The sequence below is a fragment of the Vipera berus genome (genome assembly GCF_964194415.1).
Source record: "Vipera berus genome assembly, chromosome: 5".
In the NCBI taxonomy this organism is placed as follows: domain Eukaryota; kingdom Metazoa; phylum Chordata; class Lepidosauria; order Squamata; family Viperidae; genus Vipera; species Vipera berus.
Window position 1 is genome coordinate 4997187 of NC_138207.1, and position 23241 is coordinate 5020427.

General features: G+C 45.5%; 2 protein-coding genes across 2 annotated transcripts in view; one reads left to right on the forward strand and one right to left on the reverse strand.

Moving 5' to 3' along the window:
• Positions 1 to 21966, forward strand: part of CHRND (cholinergic receptor nicotinic delta subunit) — a 33848-nt gene extending 11882 nt beyond the window's left edge. Inside the window, exons 6-12 of the mRNA XM_081328514.1 lie at positions 559 to 674; positions 10208 to 10408; positions 12055 to 12166; positions 15548 to 15662; positions 16169 to 16379; positions 18052 to 18170; positions 21265 to 21966. Coding sequence (XP_081184640.1) covers positions 559 to 674; positions 10208 to 10408; positions 12055 to 12166; positions 15548 to 15662; positions 16169 to 16379; positions 18052 to 18170; positions 21265 to 21447 — 1057 coding nt within the window. The 3' untranslated portion in view covers positions 21448 to 21966. The remainder of the gene's footprint in view (positions 1 to 558; positions 675 to 10207; positions 10409 to 12054; positions 12167 to 15547; positions 15663 to 16168; positions 16380 to 18051; positions 18171 to 21264) is intronic.
• Positions 1 to 23241, reverse strand: part of LOC308669013 (solute carrier family 12 member 9-like) — a 376525-nt gene that overhangs the window by 212771 nt on the left and 140513 nt on the right. The window lies entirely within an intron of this gene.

The window sequence follows — 23241 nt, forward strand, 5'->3', positions numbered from 1 at the left end:
CAGTCCATTGCACCCCTCCACTCCATTCCATTCCACTCCACTCCATTTTATTCCATTCCATTCCATTTCAGTCCATTGCACCCCTCCATTCCATTCCACTCCACTCCACTCCATTCCATTCATTCCATTTCATTTCAGTCCATTGCACCCCTCCACTCCACTCCATTCCATTCCACTCCACTCCATTTTATTCCATTCCATTCTGTTCAACTCCGTTCAACTCCATTCCACTCCTCCACTCCATTTTATTCCATTCTGTTCCATTCCACTCCACTCTCCATTCCATTCCACTCCACTCCATTTTATTCCATTCCATTCCGTTCAACTCCGTTCAACTCCATTCCACTCCTCCACTCCATTTTATTCCATTCTGTTCCATTCCACTCCACTCTCCATTCCATTCCACTCCACTCCACTCCACTCCACTCTTCCTCTTCCTCCCGCATCCCATCCTATTCCATTCTGTTGAGCGTCTTGACAATCCTTGGGTGTGGGCAGCGACAGAAATCTTACTTTGGCAGCCCAGGTGTTACAAGAGCTTCTCTCTGTCTCCACCAGCTCTCTGAGGTACAACGCCAATGAGATCGACCTGCAGATCACGTCCAAAAGGGATAACCAGACCGAACCCCTGTATTTTGTGGAATGGATCATCATTGACTCGACAGCATTCACAAGTAACAAATGCTTTTAGCCTGCTGTGTCTTTCACATCACACAAGCCACGGTTGGCTTAGGTCTGGTTGGCAAGTGTAGCCACAATAGGCTGGATCGTACAAGCTTTAACCCAGGGTTTTCAAGTCAAAGGAACGGCCTTCAAACGGCATCCTTAGCTGAATTCCCACAAAGCGGGTTGGTGGGTCATAAGATAAGCCAGGCTTTGGGGTCCAAGCAATGTGTGGTTTCTAGGAGGCGTGAGCTTAAAGGGACTCCAGAAGATGGTAGAGGACAGGAAGGCCTGGAGGAACATTGTCCATGGGGTCGTGATGGGTTGGACACAACTTCGCAACTAACAGCAACAACAAGTATGTTATTATTTGTTCAAGCACATCCTGGCCTTCCTGTCATTTGAACCTTCAAGGCATTCATGGAGTGGGACTGACACCTGAAGATGTCGGCTGCGACTGTGTGATCAAATCCCATTACATACACATATACATACAAATATCCACATGCACATACACATACACCACAGGCACACATACACGTACACACACATACGCCTAATGTCATGGTTCCGAGAGATGAAACTCTTCAAAAGAACTTTGAGGCATTGTTTACTTTAAAGGATCTTTTCTTTCAGTAGCATAATATCAGCACTTACATAATCGAAGCCAAAATCCGAATTCCTCCCTCCCCTGAGCACCTAGTATCAAAGCGCAATTCCCTCCTCCAATTAACATAAATCACATTCCCCAATTAGCTCAAAGCGCGGGCTTTCTCTCCAGCTTTCCAGCCCACCAATTCTTTATCTGTTCTGGGCTCAGTAACCATGATTCTCACGCTACGTTTAGTGTTGTTATGTCTAGCTGGACTCTCATTCGCATCTGCCCCCCTCCCAGCATCATCTAACTCTAAAAAGGAAAGGGAAAAAGATGGCTACATCTCCACTGTTGTCAATGCAAAAACATCCAATGTTAGCAGCGTTGAGACATACACATACATATACAGTAAATATACATATACACATACCTATACATATGCATCTGCATATACAGTATATGCATACCATATGTATATGCACGCACACAGACACATATTTTAGGCTGCATTAACAGAGGGGTAGAATCAAGATCCCCCTTCATGGATTACTGCCTTGTCGTGGCGAAGGGGCTTGCGTAATTCAATGAAGCTATGAGCTATGCTGTGCAGGGCCACCCAAGACGGACAGGTCATAGCAGAGAGTTCTGACAAAACGTGATCCACTGGAGAAGGAAATGGCAACCCACTCCAGTATCTTTGCCATGAAAACCCTATGGACAGTACCAAAAGGCAAAACGATATGACGCTGGAAGATGAGCCCCTCAGGTCGGAAGGCGTCCAATATGCTACTGGGGAAGAGCAGAGGGCTAGTACTAGTAGCGCCAGAAAGAATGAAGCGACTGGGCCAAAGCCGAAAGGACGCTCAGCTGTGGATATGTCTGGTGGTGAAAGGAAAGTCCGATGCTGTAAAGATTTTTTCTCCATAGGAACCTGGAATGTAAGATCCATGAATCAAGGAAAGCTGGACGTGGTCAAACAAGAGATGACAAGACTAAACATTGACATCTTAGGTATCAGCGAACTAAAATGGACAGGAATGGGTGAATTTAAGTCAGATGACCATCAGGTATACTACTGCGGGCAAGAATCCCTCAGAAGAAATGGAGTAGCCTTCATAGTCAATAAAAAAATAGGAAAAGCAATACTGGGATACAATCCTCAAAATGACAGAATGATCTCAGTTCGAATCCAAGGCAAACCATTCAATATCACAGTAGTCCAAGTCTATGCCCCAACCACTGGTGCTGAAGAGGATGAAATTGACCGGTTCTATGAAGCCCTACAGCACCTTATAGAACTAACACCCAGAAATGATGTCCTTATCATCATGGGGGATTGGAATGCTAAAGTAGGAAGCCAAAAGATAACTGGAATAACAGGCAAGTTTGGCCTTGGAGTACAAAATGAAGCAGGGCACAGGCTGATAGAATTTTGTCAAGAGAATACGATGGTCATAGCAAACACTCTTTTCCAACAACCCAAGAGACGGCTCTACACATGGACATCACCAGACGGTCAACACAGAAATCAGATTGACTATATGCTCTGCAGCCAAAGATGGAGAAGCTCTATACAGTCGGTAAAAACAAGACCAGGAGCTGACTGTGGTTCAGACCATGAGCTTCTCCTTGCAAAGTGTAGGCTTAAACTGAAGAAAGTAGGGAAAAGCACTAGGCCACTCAGGTATGAATTAAATCATATCCCTGTTGAATATACAGTAGAGGTGACAAATAGATTTAAGGAATTAGATCTGATAGACAGAGTGCCTGAAGAACTATGGACAGAGGTTCGCGACATTGTACAACAGGTAGCAACCAAAACCATCCCAAAGAAAAAGAAATGCAAGAAAGCAAAATGGCTGTCTGAGGAAGCTTTGCAAATAGCTGAGGAAAGGAGGAAAGCGAAAGGCAAGGGAGAAAAACATAGATATGCCCAATTGAATGCAGAATTCCAGAGAATAGCTAGAAGAGATAAGAATGCCTTCTTAAATGAACAGTGCAAAGAAATAGAAGAAAACAATAGAATAGGGAGGACCAGAGATCTTTTCAAGAAAATTGGAGAGATGAAGGGAACATTCCATGCAAAAATGGGCATGATAAAGGACCAAAATGGCAGGGACCTAACAGAGGCAGAAGAGATTAAGAAGAGGTGGCAAAATTACACAGAAGAACTATACAAGAATGAGCTTAACGTCCCAGATAATCACAATGATGTGGTCACTGACCTCGAGCCAGACATCCTAGAATGTGAAGTGAAGTGGGCCTTAGAAAAGCTGAGCAACAACAAAGCTAGTGGAGGTGACAGTATTCCAGCTGAGCTATTCAAAATCTTAAAAGACAGTGCAGTAAAAGTGCTACACTCAATTTGCCAGCAAATTTGGAAAACTCAACAGTGGCCACAGGATTGGAAAAGATCAGTTTACATTCCAATTCCAAAGAAAGGCAGTGCCAAAGAATGTTCAAACTATCGCACCATTGCACTCATTTCTCATGCTAGTAAAGTCATGCTTAAAATCCTACAAGCTAGACTTCAGCAGTATGTGGATCGAGAACTACCAGAAGTACAGGCAGGATTTCGAAGAGGCAGAGGAACTAGAGATCAAATTGCTAACATACGCTGGATCATGGAGAAAGCTAGGGAGTTCCAGAAAAACATCTACTTCTGCTTCATTGACTATGCTAAAGCCTTTGATTGTGTGGATCATAACAAACTGTGGCAAGTTCTTAAAGAGATGGGAGTACCAGACCATCTTATTTGTCTCTTGAGAAACCTATATGCGGGTCAAGAAGCAACAGTGAGAACTGGACACGGAACCACTGATTGGTTCAAAATTGGGAAAGGAGTCCGGCAAGGCTGTATACTGTCGCCCTGCCTATTTAACTTATATGCAGAGCACATCATGAGAAAGGCAGGGCTAGATGAATCAAAAGTTGGAATTAAGATTGCTGGAAGAAATATCAACAACCTAAGATACGCAGATGATACCACTCTAATGGCAGAAAGTGAAGAAGAACTAAAGAGCCTCTTGTTGCGGGTGAAGAAGGAGAGTGCAAAACTTGGGTTGAAACTTAACATTAAGAAAACCAAGATCATGGCATCTGGCCCTCTCAATTCCTGGCAAATAGATGGGGAAGAAATGGAGGTAGTGACAGATTTTGTTTTCCTGGGCTCCAAGATCACTGCAGATGGGGACTGTAGCCAAGAAATTAAAAGACGCTTGCTCCTGGGAAGGAAAGCCATGGCAAATCTAGACAGCACACTAAAAAGCAGAGACATCACCCTGTCAACAAAAGTGCGTATAGTCAAGGCTATGGTCTTCCCAGTTGCAATGTATGGCAGTGAAAGTTGGACCATAAGAAAGGCTGAGCGCCAAAGAATTGAGGCCTTTGAACTATGGTGCTGGAGAAGACTCCTGCGAGTCCCTTGGACTGCAAGGCGATCAAACCGGTCAGTCCTAGAGGAGATCAATCCTGACTGCTCTTTAGAAGGCCAGATCCTGAAGCTAAAACTCAAATACTTTGGCCACCTAATGAGAAGGAAGGACTCACTGGAGAAGAGCCTAATGCTGGGAAAGATCGAGGGCAATAGAAGAAGGGGACGACAGAGAATGAGGTGGCTGGATGGAGTGACTGAAACAGTAGGCGTGAGCTTAAATGGACTCCAGAAGATGGTAGAAGACAGGAAGGCCTGGAGGAATGTTGTCCATAGGGTCGCGATGAGTCGGACACGACTTCGCAGCTAACAACAACAACAAAGCAACCAAAACCATCCCAAAGAAAAAGAAATGCAAGAAAGCAAAATGGCTGTCTGAGGAAGCTTTGCAAATAGCTGAGGAAAGGAGAGAAGCAAAAGGCAAGGGAGAAAAAGAAAGATATGCCCAATTAAATGCAGAATTCCAAAGAATAGCTAGAAGAGATAAGAATGCCTTCTTAAATGAACAATGCAAAGAAATAGAAGAAAACAATAGAATAGGGAGGACCAGAGATCTTTTCAAGAAAATTGGAGAGATGAAAGGAACGTTTCATGCAAAAATGGGCATGATAAAGGACCAAAATGGCAGGGACCTAACAGAGGCAGAAGAGATTAAGAAGAGGTGGCAAAATTACACAGAAGAACTATACAAGAATGAGCTTAACGTCCCTGATAATCACAATGAGGTGGTCACTGACCTCGAGCCAGACATCCTAGAATGTGAAGTGAAGTGGGCCTTAGAAAAGCTGAGCAACAACAAAGCTAGTGGAGGTGACAGTATTCCAGCTGAGCTATTCAAAATCTTAAAAGACGATGCAGTAAAAGTGCTACACTCAATTTGCCAGCAAATTTGGAAAACTCAACAGTGGCCACAGGATTGGAAAAGATCAGTTTACATTCCAATTCCAAAGAAAGGCAGTGCCAAAGAATGTTCAAACTATCGCACCATTGCACTCATTTCTCATGCTAGTAAAGTTATGCTTAAAATTCTACAAGCTAGACTCCAGCAGTATGTGGATCGAGAACTACCAGAAGTACAGGCAGGATTTCGAAGAGGCAGAGGAACTAGAGATCAAATTGCTAAAATACGCTGGATCATGGAGAAAGCTAGAGAGTTCCAGAAAAACATCTACTTCTGCTTCATTGACTATGCTAAAGCCTTTGATTGTGTGGATCATAACAAACTCTGGCAAGTCCTTAAAGAGATGGGCATACCAGACCATCTTATTTGTCTCTTGAGAAATCTATATGCGGGCCAAGAAGCAACAGTGAGAACTGGACACGGAACCACTGATTGGTTCAAAATTGGGAAAGGAGTCCGGCAAGGCTGTATACTGTCGCCTTGCCTATTTAACTTATATGCAGAGCACATCATGAGAAAGGCAGGGCTACATGAATCAAAAGTTGGAATTAAGATTGCCGGAAGAAACATCAACAACCTAAAATATGCAGATGATACCACTCTAATGGCAGAAAGTGAAGAAGAACTAAAGAGCCTCTTGTTGCGGGTGAAGAAGGAGAGTGCAAAACTTGGGTTGAAACTAAACATTAAGAAAACCAAGATCATGGCATCGGGCCCTCTCAATTCCTGGCAAATAGATGGGGAAGAAATGGAGGTAGTGACAGATTTTATTTTCCTGGGCTCCAAGATCACTGCAGATGGGGACTGTAGCCAAGAAATTAAAAGACGCTTGCTCCTTGGGAGGAAAGCCATGGCAAATCTAGACAGCACACTAAAAAGCAGAGACATCACCCTGTCAACAAAAGTGCGTATAGTCAAGGCTATGGTCTTCCCAGTTGCAATGTATGGCAGTGAAAGCTGGACCATAAGAAAGGCTGAGCGCCAAAGAATTGAAGCCTTTGAACTATGGTGCTGGAGAAGACTCCTGCGAGTTCCTTGGACTGCAAGGCGATCAAACCGGTCAGTCCTAGAGGAGATCAACCCTGACTGTTCTTTAGAAGGCCAGATCCTGAAGCTAAAACTCAAATACTTTGGCCACCTAATGAGAAGGAAGGACTCACTGGAGAAGAACCTAATGCTGGGAAAGATTGAGGGCAATAGAAGAAGGGGACGACAGAGAATGAGGTGGCTGGATGGAATCATTGAAGCAGTAGGCGTGAGCTTAGATGGACTCCAGAAGATGGTAGAGGACAGGAAGGCCTGGAGGAACATTGTCCATAGGGTCGCGATGGGTCGGACACGACTTTGCAACTAACAACAACAACAAGAATCAAGATCACGTGAAATGTTAATACCACTTTACAATGCTTTGGTAAGGCCACACCTGGAATACTGCATCCAGTTTTGGTCACCATGATGTAAAAAAGATGTTGAGACTCTAGAAAGGGTACAGAGAAGAGCAACAAAGATGATTAGGGGGCTGGAGGCTAAAACATATAGGGAACGGTTGCTGGAATTGGGTATGTGTAGTTTAACGAAGAGAAGGGTGAGGGGTGACATGATAGCCGTGTTCCAATATCTCAGGGGCTGCCCCAAAGAAGAGGGAGTCAAGCTATTCTCCAAAGCGCCCGAAGGCCAGACAAGAAGCAACGGATGGAAACCAATCAAGGAGAGAAGCAACCTAGAACTAAGGAGAAACCTCCTGACAGTTAGAACAACTAACCAGTGGAACTCCTTGCCTCCAGAAGCTGTGAATGCTCCAACACTGGAAGTTTTTAAGAAGAGACTGGCCAGCCATTTGACTGAAATGGTATAGGGTTTCCTGCCTGAGCAAGGGGTTTGGACTAGATGACCTCCAAGGTCCCTTCCAGCTTATTATTATTATTATAAATTTTGAGAGAAAAAGGAGGAAAAGTAATGTGAAAAAGAAAAAAAGAGAAGAGAGAAAAGGTAAAAAGAGGGGAGGGAGATGAAAAGGAGGGGAGAGGCAGGGGCAGAGGAGGGGAGAGGAAGAGAGGAGGGGAGGGGAGAGGAGAGGAGAGGAGAGGAGAGGAGAGGAGAGGAGAGGAGAGGAGAGGAGAGGAGAGGAGAGAGCACGAGAGGAAGGTGAGATGGAATGAAGGGTAGAGGCAAAGGAGGGGAGTGAGCGAGACAGGAAGAGGGAGGCAGAGGAGGGGAGAGGGAGAGGGAGTGGGGAGAGGAGACAGGAAAAGAGACAGAGGGAGAGAGAGGAAGAGGAAGAGATGAGGGAGATGAGATGGAACGGGAAGAGGCAAAGGAGAGGAGAGAGGGAGAGAAAGGGAGGCAGAGGAGAGGAGAGGGAGGGAGAGAAAGGGAGGCAGAGGAGGGGAGAGGGAGAAGGAGAGGTAGAGGAAGGAAGGAAGGAAGGAAGGAAGGAAGGGGAAAAGAAAGGATAAAGAAGAGACTTTCAGTCTTCTTAACAGCACTTACTAGCGCATTTATATATCACCCTCTCACCCTAAGGTTACAACATATTTGTCTTCTTTCCATAATCTACCCTTTCAATCATCATACACAATTGTTGGACTCCCTGGCCAACAATCCAACCAAGCTCTAAGACCAGATCTCATTATGAAATTATAAAAAACAAAAAAGGTACATTTTTTTAAAAAAAGAGAAGAGTCTATTACCTACACAAGGGGCCCCTAATCTCATCAGCACCTCTAGAAGGAAAAATCCGAAGGGTCTCCTGTTTTTGCATATGGCAATGGCTGCATTGGTAAGTTCGGGGCAGCCAAGGCTAGCTCTCTCCACCCCGTCTTGAGCGCAGATCCTCGAATCCACAACCTGCCACCAGATGGATTTGCAACTGGCTGACAAACCGTACTCAACGAGTAGTCCTCAATGGCACTACCTCCACTTGGAGAGAAGTAAGCAGTGGGGTACCGCAAGGCTCCGTCTTAGGCCCAGTAAACTCTTCAGCATCTTCATCAATAAATTTAGATGAGGGAGTAGAAGGGGAACTCATCAAATTTGCAGATGACACTAAGCAGGGATAGCCAACACCCCAGAAGAAAAAGCTCAGGATCCAAAAAGATCTTGACGGACTTGAACGAGGGGCCCTCTTCAACAAAATGAACTTTAACGTGGAGAAAAGCAAAGTTTTACACCAAGGAAGGAAAAACCAAAGGTACAAATAGACGAAACTTAGCTGAAAAACAGCAAGTGTGAGAGGGACCTTGGAGTCCTAGTAGAACATCGTTTAAATAGGAGCCAGCCGCGTGAGGCAGCAGCCCAAAAAAAAGCAAATACAATCCTGGGTTGTATATAGACAAGAGGCGTAGACTCCAAATCACGTCAGGTATTACTACCGCTTTATAAAGTCTTAGCAAGGCCCAGCTGAAATATTGCATCTAGTTTGGGTTACTCCATTACACAAAGGTTGAGACTTTGGGGAAAAATGCAGAGAAGAGCAACTCAGGTGATTAAAGGCCTGGAGATGAAAAATAGATGAAGAACGGTTGCGGGATTTGGGTGTGGCTAGTCTTGAGAAAAGAAGGACTAGAGGCGACATGAAAGCAGCGTTCCAGTATCTCAGGGGCTGCCCCAAAGAAGAGGGGGTCACGTTATTCTCCAAAGCACCAGAGAGGGAAGGACGAAAAGCAACGGATGGAAACTCAGTCAAGGAAAGAAGCAAACTAGAACTAAGGAGAAACTTCCTGCCAGCGAAGACAATTAATCAGAGGAACGGCTTGCCTCCAGAATTTGTGGGTGCTCCATCACTGCAGGTTTTTAAGAAGAGATTGGACAGCCACTTGTTTGAAAGGGTCTAGGGTCTCCTGCTTGAGCAGGGGGCTGGACTAGAAGACCTCCAAGCTCCCTTCCAGGTCTATTCTGAATTTGCCCGTTTATTGGATTTCATATTTGCCTGGGGATAATGGGAATGGTTGGGAAAGGCCAATGGGATAGCCTCGTTAAGTGCTTCTTAGCACTCTCTCTCTCTCCTCTCTCTCTCCTCTCCCCCTCTCTTTTTTCTCTCTTCTCTCCTCTCCTCTTTTTTCTCTCTTCTCTTTCTCTTTTCTCTCTCTCCTCTCTCTCCTCTTTTTTCTCTTTCTTTCTCTTTTCTGTATCTTCTCTGTCTCTCCTCTCTTCTTTCTCCTCTCTCTCTCCTCTCTCTCTCCTCTCCTCTTTCTTTTCTCTCTCTCCTCTCTCTCCTCAATTTTTCTCTCTTCTTTCTCTCTTTTCTCTTCCATCTCTTCCCCTTTCTCCCTTCTCTCTTTTCTGTCTTCTGTTTCTCCTCTCTCCTCTTTCTTCTTTCTTCTCTCTCTCTCCTCTCTCTTCACTTTCTTTTGTCTCCCCTCTCTCCTCTTTTTTCTCTCTTCTCTTTCTCTCTCTTTTCTCTTTTCTATGTGTTCCATCTCTTCCCTTTCTCCCTTCTGTCTTTTCTGTCTTCTCTCTTTCTCCTCTCTTCTTTCTTCTCTCTTCTCTTCTCTTCTCTCCTCTCTCTTCTCTCTCTCTCTTTTCTCTCTTTTCTCTTTTCTCTCTATTCTGTCTGTCTCTCTTTTTGTCTCCTCCTCCCTCCATCCTTCCCCCCCCTTCTCTCTCCCACAATCAGAAAATGGGGAATGGGATATTGTTCACCGGCCGGCTCGTAAGAACATCAACCCGCTTGTCTCGCGAGACAGCAACAAATACCAGGACATAACCTTCTACCTCATCATTCAGCGCAAGCCTCTCTTTTACGTCATCAACATAGTCACCCCTTGCGTCCTTATCTCCTTCATGACCATCCTTGTCTTCTACCTGCCGGCTGACAGTAAGTGCTCTTTTACCTCGCTTCCTGCTGATGTTCACTTAGGGCAGGGGTAGGCAACCTCGGCTCTTTTATGACTCGTGGACTTCAACTCCCAGAATTCCTGAGCCAGCATGGCTCAGCTTGGAAACCTCTCCCTTTCCCCTCAGCGTGGCTGGCTGAGGAATTCTGGGAGTTGAAGTCCACGAGTCATAAAAGAGCCAAGGTTGCCTACCCCTGGCCTAGGCCGCTTTATGACTCGTGGACTTCAACTCCCAGAATTCCTGAGCCAGCATGGCTCAGCTTGGAAACCTCTCCTTTTCCCCTCAGCGTGGCTGGCTGAGGAATTCTGGGAGTTGAAGTCCACGAGTTGTAAAAGAGCCAAGGTTGCCTATCTCTGGACTGGACAGTCACTTGTCTGAGATAGTATAGGTCAGGGGTAGGCAACCTCGGCTCTTTTATGACTTGTGGACTTCAACTCCCAGAATTCCTGAGCCAGCATGGCTCAGCTTGGAAACCTCTCCCTTTCCCCTCAGCGTGGCTGGCTGAGGAATTCTGGGAGTTGAAGTCCACGAGTCATAAAGCGGCCTAGGCCAGGGGTAGGCAACCTTGGCTCTTTTATGACTCATGGACTTCAACTCCCAGAATTCCTGAGCCAGCATGGCTCAGCTTGGAAACCTCTCCCTTTCCCCTCAGCATGGCTGGCTGAGGAATTCTGGGAGTTGAAGTCCACGAGTCATAAAAGAGCCGAGGTTGCCTACCCCTGACCTATACTATCTCAGACAAGTGACTGTCCAGTCCAGAGATAGGCAACCTTGGCTCTTTTACAACTCGTGGACTTCCAATTCCCAGAATTCCTGAGACAGCATGGCTCAGCTTGGAAACCTCTCCCTTTTCCTTCAGCATGGCTGGCTCAGGAATTCTGGGAGTTGAAGTCCACAAGTCATAAAGCAGCCTAGGCCTAGGTCAGGTGTAGGCAACCTCGGCTCTTTTATGACTGGTGGACTTCAACTCCCAGAATTCCTCAGCCGACATGGCTCAGCTTGGAAACCTCCCTTTCCCCTCAGCATGGCTGGCTCAGGAATTCTGGGAGTTGAAGTCCACCAGTCATAAAAGAGCCGAGGTTGCCTACCCCTGACTTAGGGCCTATCTCTTTACGGGTAGTCCTCGACTTACAGCAGTTTGTTTAGTGACCGTCCACATTTACACCGGCATGTTTTTCATACTTATGACCATTGCGGTCAGGTGATCAAAATTCAGATGCTTGGCAGCTGACTCACATTTATGACTGTTGCTGGGTCCCAAGGTCACGTTGATCCCCTTTTGCGACCCTTCGTGGCAAGCAAAGCCGGATTTACTTAACCACGGTGTGGTTGACTTAAGGAGGGCAGCGCTTCACTTAACAGCCGTGGCCAGAAAGCTCGTAAAATGGGGCAAAGCTCCCTTAACAGTGGTCTGGTTTAGCAGCAGAAATGTGGGGCTCAATTGCGGTTGTACGTCGAGGACTCCCTGTGTTTATTAAATTGATTAGACGTTGGCTGGACAGCTGACGGGAATGCAAAGAAGGCGGGTGTGGATTTATTTCCAGGAGACAGTAAATCTAGGAAACGAAGAAGCGTCAAAAATTTAGTGCGGATGTCCTGAGGTCCACTTCTCATCGTGCTTTCCAGGTGGGGAAAAAGTGACCTTGGCTATCTCCATCCTCTTGGCTCAGTCTGTATTTCTGCTGCTGATTTCTCAGCGTCTCCCGGCCACCTCCTTCGCCATTCCCCTCATCGGCAAGTAAGTCTCCCCAGTCTGAAATAAAAATCCCTAAATTGGGAGCCTTCGGAGGTTTTTCGATTGCAACGGCCCTCTTTTCTTAACCAAATTTCATCCAAGCCACTCTGGCTGGAGGACTTGGCTTAGCAACTTGAATCCGTGAATGAAGGGTTACATATCGATCTATATCAAATGTGTGGACATATCAAACATATCAATGTGTGGACTTCAGCTCCCAGAATTCCCCAGCCAACCATCAGTGCTAGAACGGATGAGGTTTGCGGAGTGGGGAGGAGGAGGAGGAGGAGGAGGAGGAGGAGGAGGAGGGGGAGGAGGAGGAGGAGGAGGAGGAGGAGGACGACGACGACGATGACTCTGGGGCCCCTGTTGCTCTCTGAGCTTGGTGGTTTCCATTACCCAGTTAGGTAACTTCATCAGTGTTAGAAGAGAGGTCTGGGGGGGGGAGGAGGAGGAGGAGGAGGAGGAGGAGGAGGAGGAGGAGGAGGAGGAGGAGGAAAAAAAAAGGGAAATGACTGTGGGGTCCTTGGTGCTCTCTGAGCTTGGTTGTTTTCCTGCAGACGTTTCATTACCCAACTAGGGAACATCATCAGTACTAGAAGGGGGGAGGAGGAGAAAGGAGGAGGAGGAGAAGGACGAGGACGAGGAGGAGGAGGAGGAGGAGGAGGAGAGAAAAAGGGAAAGGACTGTGGGGTCCTTGGTGCCCTCGGAGCTGGGTTGTTTTCTTGCAGACATTTCATGACCCAACTAGGGAACATCATCAGTGCTAGTAAGGAATGCTTTTTTGCTGTCACTTTATATTCTGGTGTCTTGCCTATCTGAGTGGGGGTGGGGGTGTGTGCGGTCTTAGGGATTCTTTGGTTGTGCTGTTTACTGTTGGCTCTGTGCCAATTTCTTGATTGGGGTATTGCTTACTTGCTTGTCGGTCTGAAGTTGACCTTGGAGTTAATCTATGCCGATCTGAGTGCTGATTCCTGGTGGAGAGATGCTGGAGTCTTTTTCTCATTGGGGCTGGTTGATTGTGTCTTTTGCATAGTCGATAGACGTTGTTAATGTCTATGTGTCTATTGATGGCTGATTTGTCAGACTGCCAGGCTTCTAGAAGTTTCCTGGCCTTTTTGGGACTTGGCCCGGTCTAGGATGGTCACAGGTTCCCCATTGAAGCTATCGTTAAATCTGTCTACATGTGATGAAATTTTAAAAATTTTCGTCAGGCCTTCTGACTGCCAGTTGGTGTTCATGGATGCGCTCTGCCAGTCTTCTGCCTGTTTGTCCTCCATAGCGGTTGCTGCAGTTCTGACATTGCATGTTGTAGAATGGCTCCTGTTTTTTCTTCTGGGAGTTGCTGGGTCTTTCGGTTTGCGTAGATGTTTTGAAGTTTAGTTGGTTTGTGTGTTGTGTGACAGTGGTCCGTCTTCCTCTTTTTCCCCACCATAACCCTGTGGGGTAGGCTGGTCTGAAAGAATGCAACTGGCTGAAAGTCTATGCCCATGGCTGGACTCGAATCTGTTTCCCCCTAGTGCCAATTCAACATCTTATCACTGCCCCGTATACAGGTAGTCCTCAACTTACGACCATTCGTTTAACAACTATTCAGAGTGATGCCAGCAGTGGAAAAAAATGTCTTGGGACCACTCCTCGCACTTACGACATTGCAGCCTCCCCACCGTCACGTGATCAAAATCCAAAAGCTTGGCAATTGGCATGCACCTAGGACGGCTGCAGCCTTCCGAGATCACAGGATTGCCACTTGCAGTCGTCCCAGGGGCCTTGTGGCCAGCAAAATCAAGGAGAGAAGCTGGACTCGCTTAACAACCGTGGCAAAAAAAAAGGTCGCAAAATTGAGCGTGACTCCCTTAAAGACCGCACCGCTGAGCGAGAGAAGTGCTGATCTCAATTGTTGCAAGTTGAGGACGGTCGGTACAGACTTTAGCATTCTGAGCCCCACCTCCTATGACATGATATATATCTCTTGACATTATTGGCATGATTGTTGAAGGAAAAGTCTTCATCAGGGTCCAGTCCGAGTAGGAAATAAACAAACATGGAGAGTGCTTTAGAAAGAAGGTTGCAGGTTTATTGAAGAGGAGAGCCAGACAGAAAAATGGATCTGGAAAAAAAGAGAGAGAGCTCATGTAGGGAGTGAGTTTTTATACCCTTGGAGCCTTTTTTTTCCTTTTTTTTAATTGAAAAGTTTTAAAATACATTTTAAAAACATAAACTCCCTCCCTCCCCCTCCCCCCCACTTACCCTCCCTCCCCCCCGACTTCCCAGAGCTGAATACAGGGTATTAACTTTTACAAATTTAAGCTAAAATAAGCTATCTAACTAAAAAAACACTTAAAATTCTATCGCACTTTAACTCCCCTTAAACACAACTAAATAACTAAATAATAATAACTAAATAATAATACATCTTATAATACTAATACTTATTCATATGCTAAATGAAACTTTTTAGTCCCATATTTATTCTGAATATAATCGATCCATCTTCTCCATTCCGCTATATATCTTTGTTGCGAGTGATCTTTCAAATATGCTGAATTTTTTGCCATTTCTGCCAGGTTTGAAACTTTTAAAGTCCACTCTTCTATCGTAGGCAGTTCCTCCTTCTTCCAATATTGAGATATCGAAAGTCTTGCTGCCGTTATTAAATTCAACCTCAATTTGGTTTCTATAACAGTACAGTCTGTAGTAATACCCGAAAGAAATAACTGTGGAGAAAACCTTATCTTTTTCTTAAATATTTTCTGCATATTCCACCAAATTTTAATCCAAAAAGCTTTAACTTTTTTACAAGTCCACCATATATGATAATATGTTGCATCATCACAACCACACCTCCAACATTTAGGCTGATAATTTGGTTACATACATGCTAATTTTTTCGGATCTGGAGCCTTTTGTTCCTGTGGCATGAACTTTGACCTGAGTCTGAGTGTGCCCTTTGGCATCTGTGGGTTAATCCTGTTATGTCCTGTCTTAGAGTTTGGGTGGGGTATGTAGATTTTAGGTGTCTTTGTCTTCCTAAGCTTCTAGGTGGGGGCCTCCAACCTTCCTGAATGGATTATTACATCTGCATTTCTACAGAGTTGGTTTCTGCTTGGGGGAGGGAGACTTGGGGCTATTAAGAAAAAGTGGGCATGCTTTTCTGCCTCTTTAGGATCCTTTGAGGAAATATAATATTCTGCTCTTTTACTATTTCCTTCCGGGGGGGGGGCTGACTTCCCATATGATGATGTCATAACCCAGGCATTGAATGACCCAGCAGATGCTTCCAGACTCTTTCGAGATCCTTCAAAGGGGAAAATGAAACAGGAAATAAACATCTGAAAAAAAATTAGCCTTGACTTTATAAATGGTCATGTATACTGCCAATAGGTACCTGCTGTTCGTCATGCTTCTCGTGACCGCGGTCGTGGTGGCGTGCACTGTGGAGCTCAACTTTCATTTTCGGACCCCCAACACCCATGTCTTGTCTGAATGGATGAAAGAGGTAAGCCGGAAGAAACAATTCAATCTATAGAATTTCTAAGAAGAGGCTAGACCAAAGGTAGGCAACCTTGGCTCTTTTATGACTTGTGGACTTCAACTCCCAGAATTCCCTTACAACAGCTAACACTTCCCATTGTCCCAAAGGTGCTTTTTCAGAAGCCAACTGGACTTTATTTTTTCTCAAAGATGATTCGCTTCTCATCCAAGAAGCATCCTCAGTTCTGACCAACTGCTTCTTGGATGAGAAGCGAAACATCTTCAAGGAAAATCAAAGTCCAGTTGCCTTGGGGACAAAACCCAGAGAAGCTCCATAGATTTCAGACACTTCCCATTGTTTCCGCATTGTTTGCTTCTCAGAGGGTCTGTTCCGGCAGACACAGCTAAGTGGCTGCATCTTGTCTGCTTGGGTTTATTTTGGCACTCGGATGGGGCACCATCAGGAGATCTTTAAGCTACTGGCCAGACTGGGAAGTTGAAAATCACTTTTCTTTCTTCTTTTATCCACAGTTCTTTCTTGACACCCTTCCTCGCCTCCTGCACATGTCCAAGCCGGCCGAGAGGGACCCCACGCCACAGGACGGCTTCCGGATCCGGCGTTCTAGCTCCGTCGGTTACATCGTCAAAGCAGAGGAATATTTCACCATTAAGTCCCGCAGTGAGCTCATGTTTGAGAAGCAGTCGGAGAGGCATGGCCTAACCAGACGGATTACCCCTGCACGTAAGGCTGAAAGAGGAATGGGAATGGAGAGGAGGAGGGTCCAGTGGTTATAGTTCAGCTTTCACGTCTGATGGCAGCGTGGACACTTGAAAACTTCTCCAATCCAGTATCGTGATGACTTTTAAATACCCTGGTTTATAACATGCACGAATGCTTTTGTCAAGGATGAACATTTGTCAGCTACGTGCCTCTGCGTTACAACTTGCCTTTAGATTAAGCAGGGCGGTGTTACTTTCAAGTGGGTTAGATCAGAGGTCCCCAACCTTTGGGGCATCAGGGACCAGTTCTGTGGAGAGATGTTTTTCCACGGACTGGAGAGTGTGTGGTTTTGTGTGCTAACTGCATCCCGTGAATGGGGCTTTGCTTCTTTGTACGGCCCAGTTGTTGGCATGCCATGGCCTGGTACCGGTCCCTGGGTTAGATAGAGAAATGAAACTTCCACAATTCAGCTGAAGACCCCTTTTATTTGAGTTACAGACCTGATAATTGTCCCAAAAGTAAAAGCAACAGAACATGTTTTCCAATGGAGAATTGTTCAAAAGTAAAATGGAGCACGAGTCAAAGAGGGAATAGTTCACAGGCAAAGAACATGATCCCTTGAAACTGGAGTCCTTTGCAAATGGTTGCCTTCAGCAACCAGCCCTGCCCATACCTTCCCTTTTTGTTATGCAACCCTAAGGCGTAGCTTCTCAATGCCTTCTCCTCCTCCCTTGCAGCTGCCCCATAGCCTCCCTCTGTCCTACTCATGTTGCCTACTTATTTATTTATTTATTTAATTAAATTTTTATACCGCCCTATTCCCGAAGGACTCAGGGCGTTTTACAGGGCAGCATAAAATACAATATAAAAATAGTATAAATTAAAATAGATTAAATTACTTAAGCCCAACAATTAAAACAATATTAATAGCTGAAACCCCTTCAGTCCAGGCCTAATAGATCAAAAAACCAGGTTTTCAGTGTTTACAAGTGTCTGTAATGTCCTCCAGGTGTGCGTCCTCAGAGTCCGACTCAGTTTCCCAGCACAGCTGGGTCTCATCCTGAGCATGAGTGTAAGGGCCAGGCTCTTCATCAGTTTGTAAGTCCTGGAGCTCATCAGAGCCCTCCTCCGACTCTGATGGCTCCCCAGGGCCCTCCTCTGATTTCCCCAGACTCAGCTGCCGGGATCACAGGCTGGCATGGAATTACAACAATAGCAGACTTATATAGCGCTTCATAGTGCTTTTACTGCATTCTCGAAGCCAGGGGTCCCCAACACCTGGTCCATGGGTTGGCACCAGTCTTGTGGCATGTCAGAAACTGGGCCATGTAAACAAGGAAAGCCCCATCGGCAGGATGCAGACAGCACACAAAACCACAGCCCTTCCGGTCCCTGGAAAAACCTTTCTCCACAGAACCGGTCCTTGGTGCCCAAAAGGTTGGGACCTGCTGCTCTATTGCCCCCAACAATCTGGGTCCATGTTTTACTAACCTCGGCAGGATAGAAGGCTGAGTCAACTTTGAGCTGGTCAGAATCAAACTGCTGACAGTCGGCAGAATTAGCCTGCAATACTACATTCTAACCACTGCGCCACCAGGGCTCTTATATTGTAGCTCTCTAGAGCTGTATAGTCCTCCCACCTAGATCTCCTCGGCCCTGACTTTACAGCTTCCTTCTTTTCTCCACCTCCCAGGACCAAATCCCCAAGGCATAGGTGATTTGCAGGACCAGATTTACAATGAGATCAAGCCAGCCATTGCTGGAGCCAATTTCATCGTGAAACACATGCAGGAGAAGAACAGCTATAACGAGGTAGGTGTGCGAATCCATCTCAAATCCCTCAAACATCTTTGTTTCTTCAGACTTTCAAAAGCCCGGTGATGCTCTGCTAACTTGATACAGAAGAAAAGTTAATTCTGACTATGATTGAGAACCAATTTTCCCAACTGGGTGTTTGCAGTAGTGAAGCTAATGGGCTGTTCAGGAAGCTGGTCTCTTAGGACCTCTGTAGAACATTCAGCCCCTTAGTTACGGGTAGTCCTTGACTTACAACGGTTTTGTCAAGGATGAAACTTTGGCAGCTATGTGCCTCTGCGCTTCATCTTGCCTTTAGATTGGGGGGGGGGATGTTACTTTCAAGTGGGTTAAATGGAGAAACGAAATCTCTTCGATTCAGCTGGAGACTGTGAGAGCCTGAAGTCTTGTCAAGGACACCAGAACAGGTGTGGATTTGAAGCAGACGGTTCCCCTAACAAAGTGAACTTGTTTATATGGACTAACATTAGAATTTGGGGGTTTGGCTAAGACAATGATTGTTTAAGTCTATGAATTGGGGTTGGAACCTCAGAGTTAGTTTTGCTTCGACATTACCATGTGGTGTCTTCAATAAACAGTAAGCTTTTTGGAAACGAAGTGAACCTGGCGTTTTATATGGATTCTTGAGCTGGATGTTGACAGGTTTGTTTCATGATAATTTTAAGTTTACAAGGGCACTGAAAAAAGTGACGTATGACCATTTTTCACATTTACGACCATTGCAGCATCCCCATCATCAAATGATCAGAATTTGGACGCTTGGCAACTCACTCATATTTGTGACGGTTGTGGTGTCCCAGGCTCGTGTGATTTTCCCCTTTTGTGACCTTCTGACAAGCAAACTCAATGGGGAAGCCAGGTTCTCCTAACAATCGTGTCACTCACTTAACAATGCAGTGATTCACTTAACAACTGCAGCCAGAAAGGTTGTAAAGTGGGGCAAAATCCACCTAATGAATGCCTCGCCTAACGACAGAAATTTGGGGCTCAGTTGTGAATTGAGGACTATGTGGACTCACGTTTCTCTTTTCGTTTTCCTTTTTTTATGATTTTAAGATTTTAACTTTCGTTCGGCAATCCTGGAGCAACTAATGGGAATCTTTCTTTTTGCCCCTATAAAAGTTCATGGCTCTCCATTCTGTCTTCTGGAACATTCCTCAAGTGTCAGTTCCTGTTCTGTTGAGGGCAGAATTCAACAATTTCGACTTTCTAAATACTTTCCACCAATCACAGATATGTTGTTGTGGGGAAAATAGTGAGGTGGAGATAGTATTTGGTACATTTGTCACCTTGGCTTGTTTGTAAAAACATAATGTAAATATATTTCTATTTATATTAGTAGGAAAATAATAAAGATGGGATAAAAAGCATAAAGAATAAAAAAAACATTAAAAATCTTTTTTTATATTACAGCTTGTATTGCTGTGTGGGCTTTGTAACATTTTATCTTTTTAATATTGTAAACCGTCCGGAGTTGCCCTGTGGTATGATGGGCGGTCACTGAAGTTAATAAATAACTAAATAAATAAAGTTTGAGGTAAATGTAGCCAAAGCAATTAGCCCAATTGTTAGATAGCGTGGCTGGACCGTGAGGGAACAGATGACAGCCAGAGGTTCAGTAACTCAGCTTTATTGTGGTTGACAGAACACTGTTCCACAGCCCCTTTTAGCTCTTTAAATACTCTGGCCGGCGAGCTCTTAGCCAATCATTCGCGTTGGAATCTCCCGCTAAAACTGACCGGCCAATTGGAGCGTATGCCTGCTGTTGCCAGGCGCCGAGCTGTCAAATACCTAATAACTATGTACACAACACCAATGGACCTTTATCATGAGCCATTGGCCATGCACGGCAGCTGAGGGAATATAATTTAATATTTCCACTCTCTGTAGCAGAATGTGGTGCTGTCACAACTCACTTCACCTGGTTGTTGAAGGAAGCCATTAAGGGCACCCAGTAAATCAGGGGTCTCCAAACTTTGAACTTTAAGACTCGTGGACTTCAACTCCCAGAATTCCTGAGCCAGCATGGCTCAGCTTGGAAACCTTTCTCTTTCCCCTCAGCATGGCTGGCTCAGGAATTCTGGGAGTTGAAGTCCACAAATCTTAGTAGACCGGGGTAGGCAACGTTGACTCTTTTATGACTCACGGACTTCAACTCCCAGAATTCTTGAGCCAGCATGGCTCAGCTTGGAAACCTCTCCCTTTCCTCTCAGCATGGCAGTCACCCACGCACTCGTTACCTCCCGTATAGATTACTGCAATGCTCTCTACATGGGGCTGCCCTTGAAGACCACCCGGAGGCTTCAGCTGGTGCAGAGTGTGGCCACGTGGGTAGTGATGGGAGCACCCCGATACTCCCATATTACACCCCTCCTGCGTGAGCTGCATTGGTTACGGTACCGGTTGTCCTCCGGGTGAGATTTAAGGTGCTGGTACTTACCTTTAAAGCCCTACATGGCCTAGGCCCGGGATACTTGCAGGACCATCTGCTGCCGGGAACGACTTCCCATCGCCCAGTGCGCTCACACAGAGAGGGCCTCCTCAGGGTGCCGTCGGCTAGACAATGTCGGCTGCCGACCCCCAGGGGGAGGGCCTTCTCTGTGGGGGCACCTGCCCTATGGAACCAGCTCCCCCCTGAGCTTCGGATGGCCCCAGATCTCCAGTCCTTTCGCCGCGGCCTCAAAACACTCCTTTTTTACCTGGCTGACCTGGACTGACAGGGATTTTAATTATGTTTTTAATTTTTAACTGTAATTTTTAACTTATTTTAATTTTAATTTATTCTACAGTGGCCATTAATTTAATTTTCTTTTAACTTCTGTATTATTGTATGTTATTGTTGTTAGCCGCCCTGAGTCCTTCGGGAGATAGGGCGGCATATAAGTCCCAATAATAAATAAATAAATAAATAATAAATGGCTGGCTCAGGAATTCTGGGAGTTGAAGTCCACAAGTCACAAAAGAGCCAAGATTGCCTACCCCTGTACTAGACTCTTTCTCAAGTGACGTTGGCTGAGCATAGCTTTGGAGTTGCTTTGAGGTGTATGAAAGACTTTGACCCTTTCCCAATCCTATTATTTTATTCTTGCAGGAAAAGGACAGCTGGAATCGTGTCGCTCGCACTGTGGACCGCCTCTGCCTCTTCTTGGTGACTCCTATCCTGATCCTGGGGACCTTGTGGATCTTCTTGGTGGGAATATACAACCAACCTCCCCCCCTGCCTTTTGAGGGCGATCCTTATGACTACAGTGAGGATAACAAGCATTATGTTTAAAGCCAAAGGATGCCTTCCTCAGAGCATCACCACCGCTGATCAGAAGCACAGCTGGCTGATTCGGTGCATCGTTGACGGAAGACGATATTGGCCCTTGCCCCAAATATCCAGAGAGTTGTCTTTCCTTATTTCTCTTATTTCTGATTTTTCTTGTAATTTTAATCCCCAGATGTAGGGAAAAGAATTCAGACCCAAGGTCGATAGAGATGTGCTGAACCAGCCAGGCAGCCTCGTCTCTCCAAAAAAAACCTGAGCAACTACCCGCTGAACTTTTATTCACCTCCTTTTTCTGAATACCAAATACAACATTACATAAACCCCATCAATCTCAAAAAAATAGGATACATAGTGATAATTGGATACGTCGTGAAAACTACTCAGGTGCCTATGAGATCATTACAAAAACAAGATACTAAAAGATATATGTGAAAGCTCTATCATAGCGTTTCCCAAACCTCCCACATGCCAACCTGTGCGAACCAGGAGAGTGTGCTCATCACTGTAATTCACGTAGAGGCCGATAAGAAACGTTTGGGAAAGCTGAAGGTTGGGAGGCCAAAAGCTGGCCGTTCCCACACCAAGTTTCTCAACTTTAAGATGCTTTAAGACAGGGGTCCCCAACCCCCAGTTTGTGGACCGGTACCGTCCCGCGGCATGCCAGCAACCGGTCCGCACAAACAAGCAAAGGCCCATCTGCGGGATGCAGGCAGCGCACAAAACCACGCACTCTCCGGTCCGTGGAAAAACTTCTCTCCACGGAACCGGTCCCTGGGGCCCAAAAGGTTGGGGGACCTCTGCTCTAAGACATTTGGACTTCAACTCCCAGAATTCTCTGCTGTCTGGGGAATTCTGGAAGTTGAAGTTCAGACATTGTAAAGTTGCCATGGATGAGAAACACGGTCCTAGAGTTTCATAAAGGCTGTTTCCCAAGGGTGTTTTGGGAAATCTGGGAAGGCTAACAGTGTTTTTTTTTTCTTTTTGGTTGTTTTTTCTGAGGATCTGGATATACTCTATTTTAAAAAGGTAGTTTATTCATCTTAGCAAGTTTGGGCAATGTCATCATTCATTCCCCCTTTGTGCATAAATCTTGTCGCAGTACTCATATATGCTGAAATAATTTCCCATGGCTTTTTTCTAACTATGCATCTATCGGTCCTAAAAGGAAAAAATTTTGGCTTCAGTGAGCACAGGTAATTCTTGACTTATGACCACAACTGAGCCCCAAATTTCTGTTGCTAAGTGAGACAGTTGTTTAGTGAGTCTTGTCCCCTTTTACAAGCTTTCTTGCCACAGTCGTTTAAATAAATCATTGCAGTGGTTAAGTTACTAACATCGTTGTTCAATGAATCTGGCTTCCCCAACTGACTTTGCTTGTCAGAAGGTCGCAAAAGGGGATCACATGACCCCGGGACACTGCATCCATCATAAATTTTATGACGCAGGTTCGAGTCCCACCAGGCTCAAGGTTCAGTCCCACCAGGCTCAGTGCAGGTTCGAGTCCCACCAGGCTCAAGGTTGACTCAGCCTTCCATCCTTCCGAGGTTGATAAAATGAGGACCCAGATTGTTGGGGGCAATTAAGCTGACTTTGTAATAATGCTGCTTGGGGGTGTGTGAAAACCCTAATAAGCAGGCATATACATAGAATGAAGGCTACTGCTAAGCTTGTAAGCTGCCCTGAGTCTTCGGAGAAGGGCGGGATATAAATGGAATTAAAATAAATAAATTAAATACGAGTCAGTTGCCAAGCATCTGGATTTTGTTCACACGACCCTGGGGATGCTGCAAGAGTCGC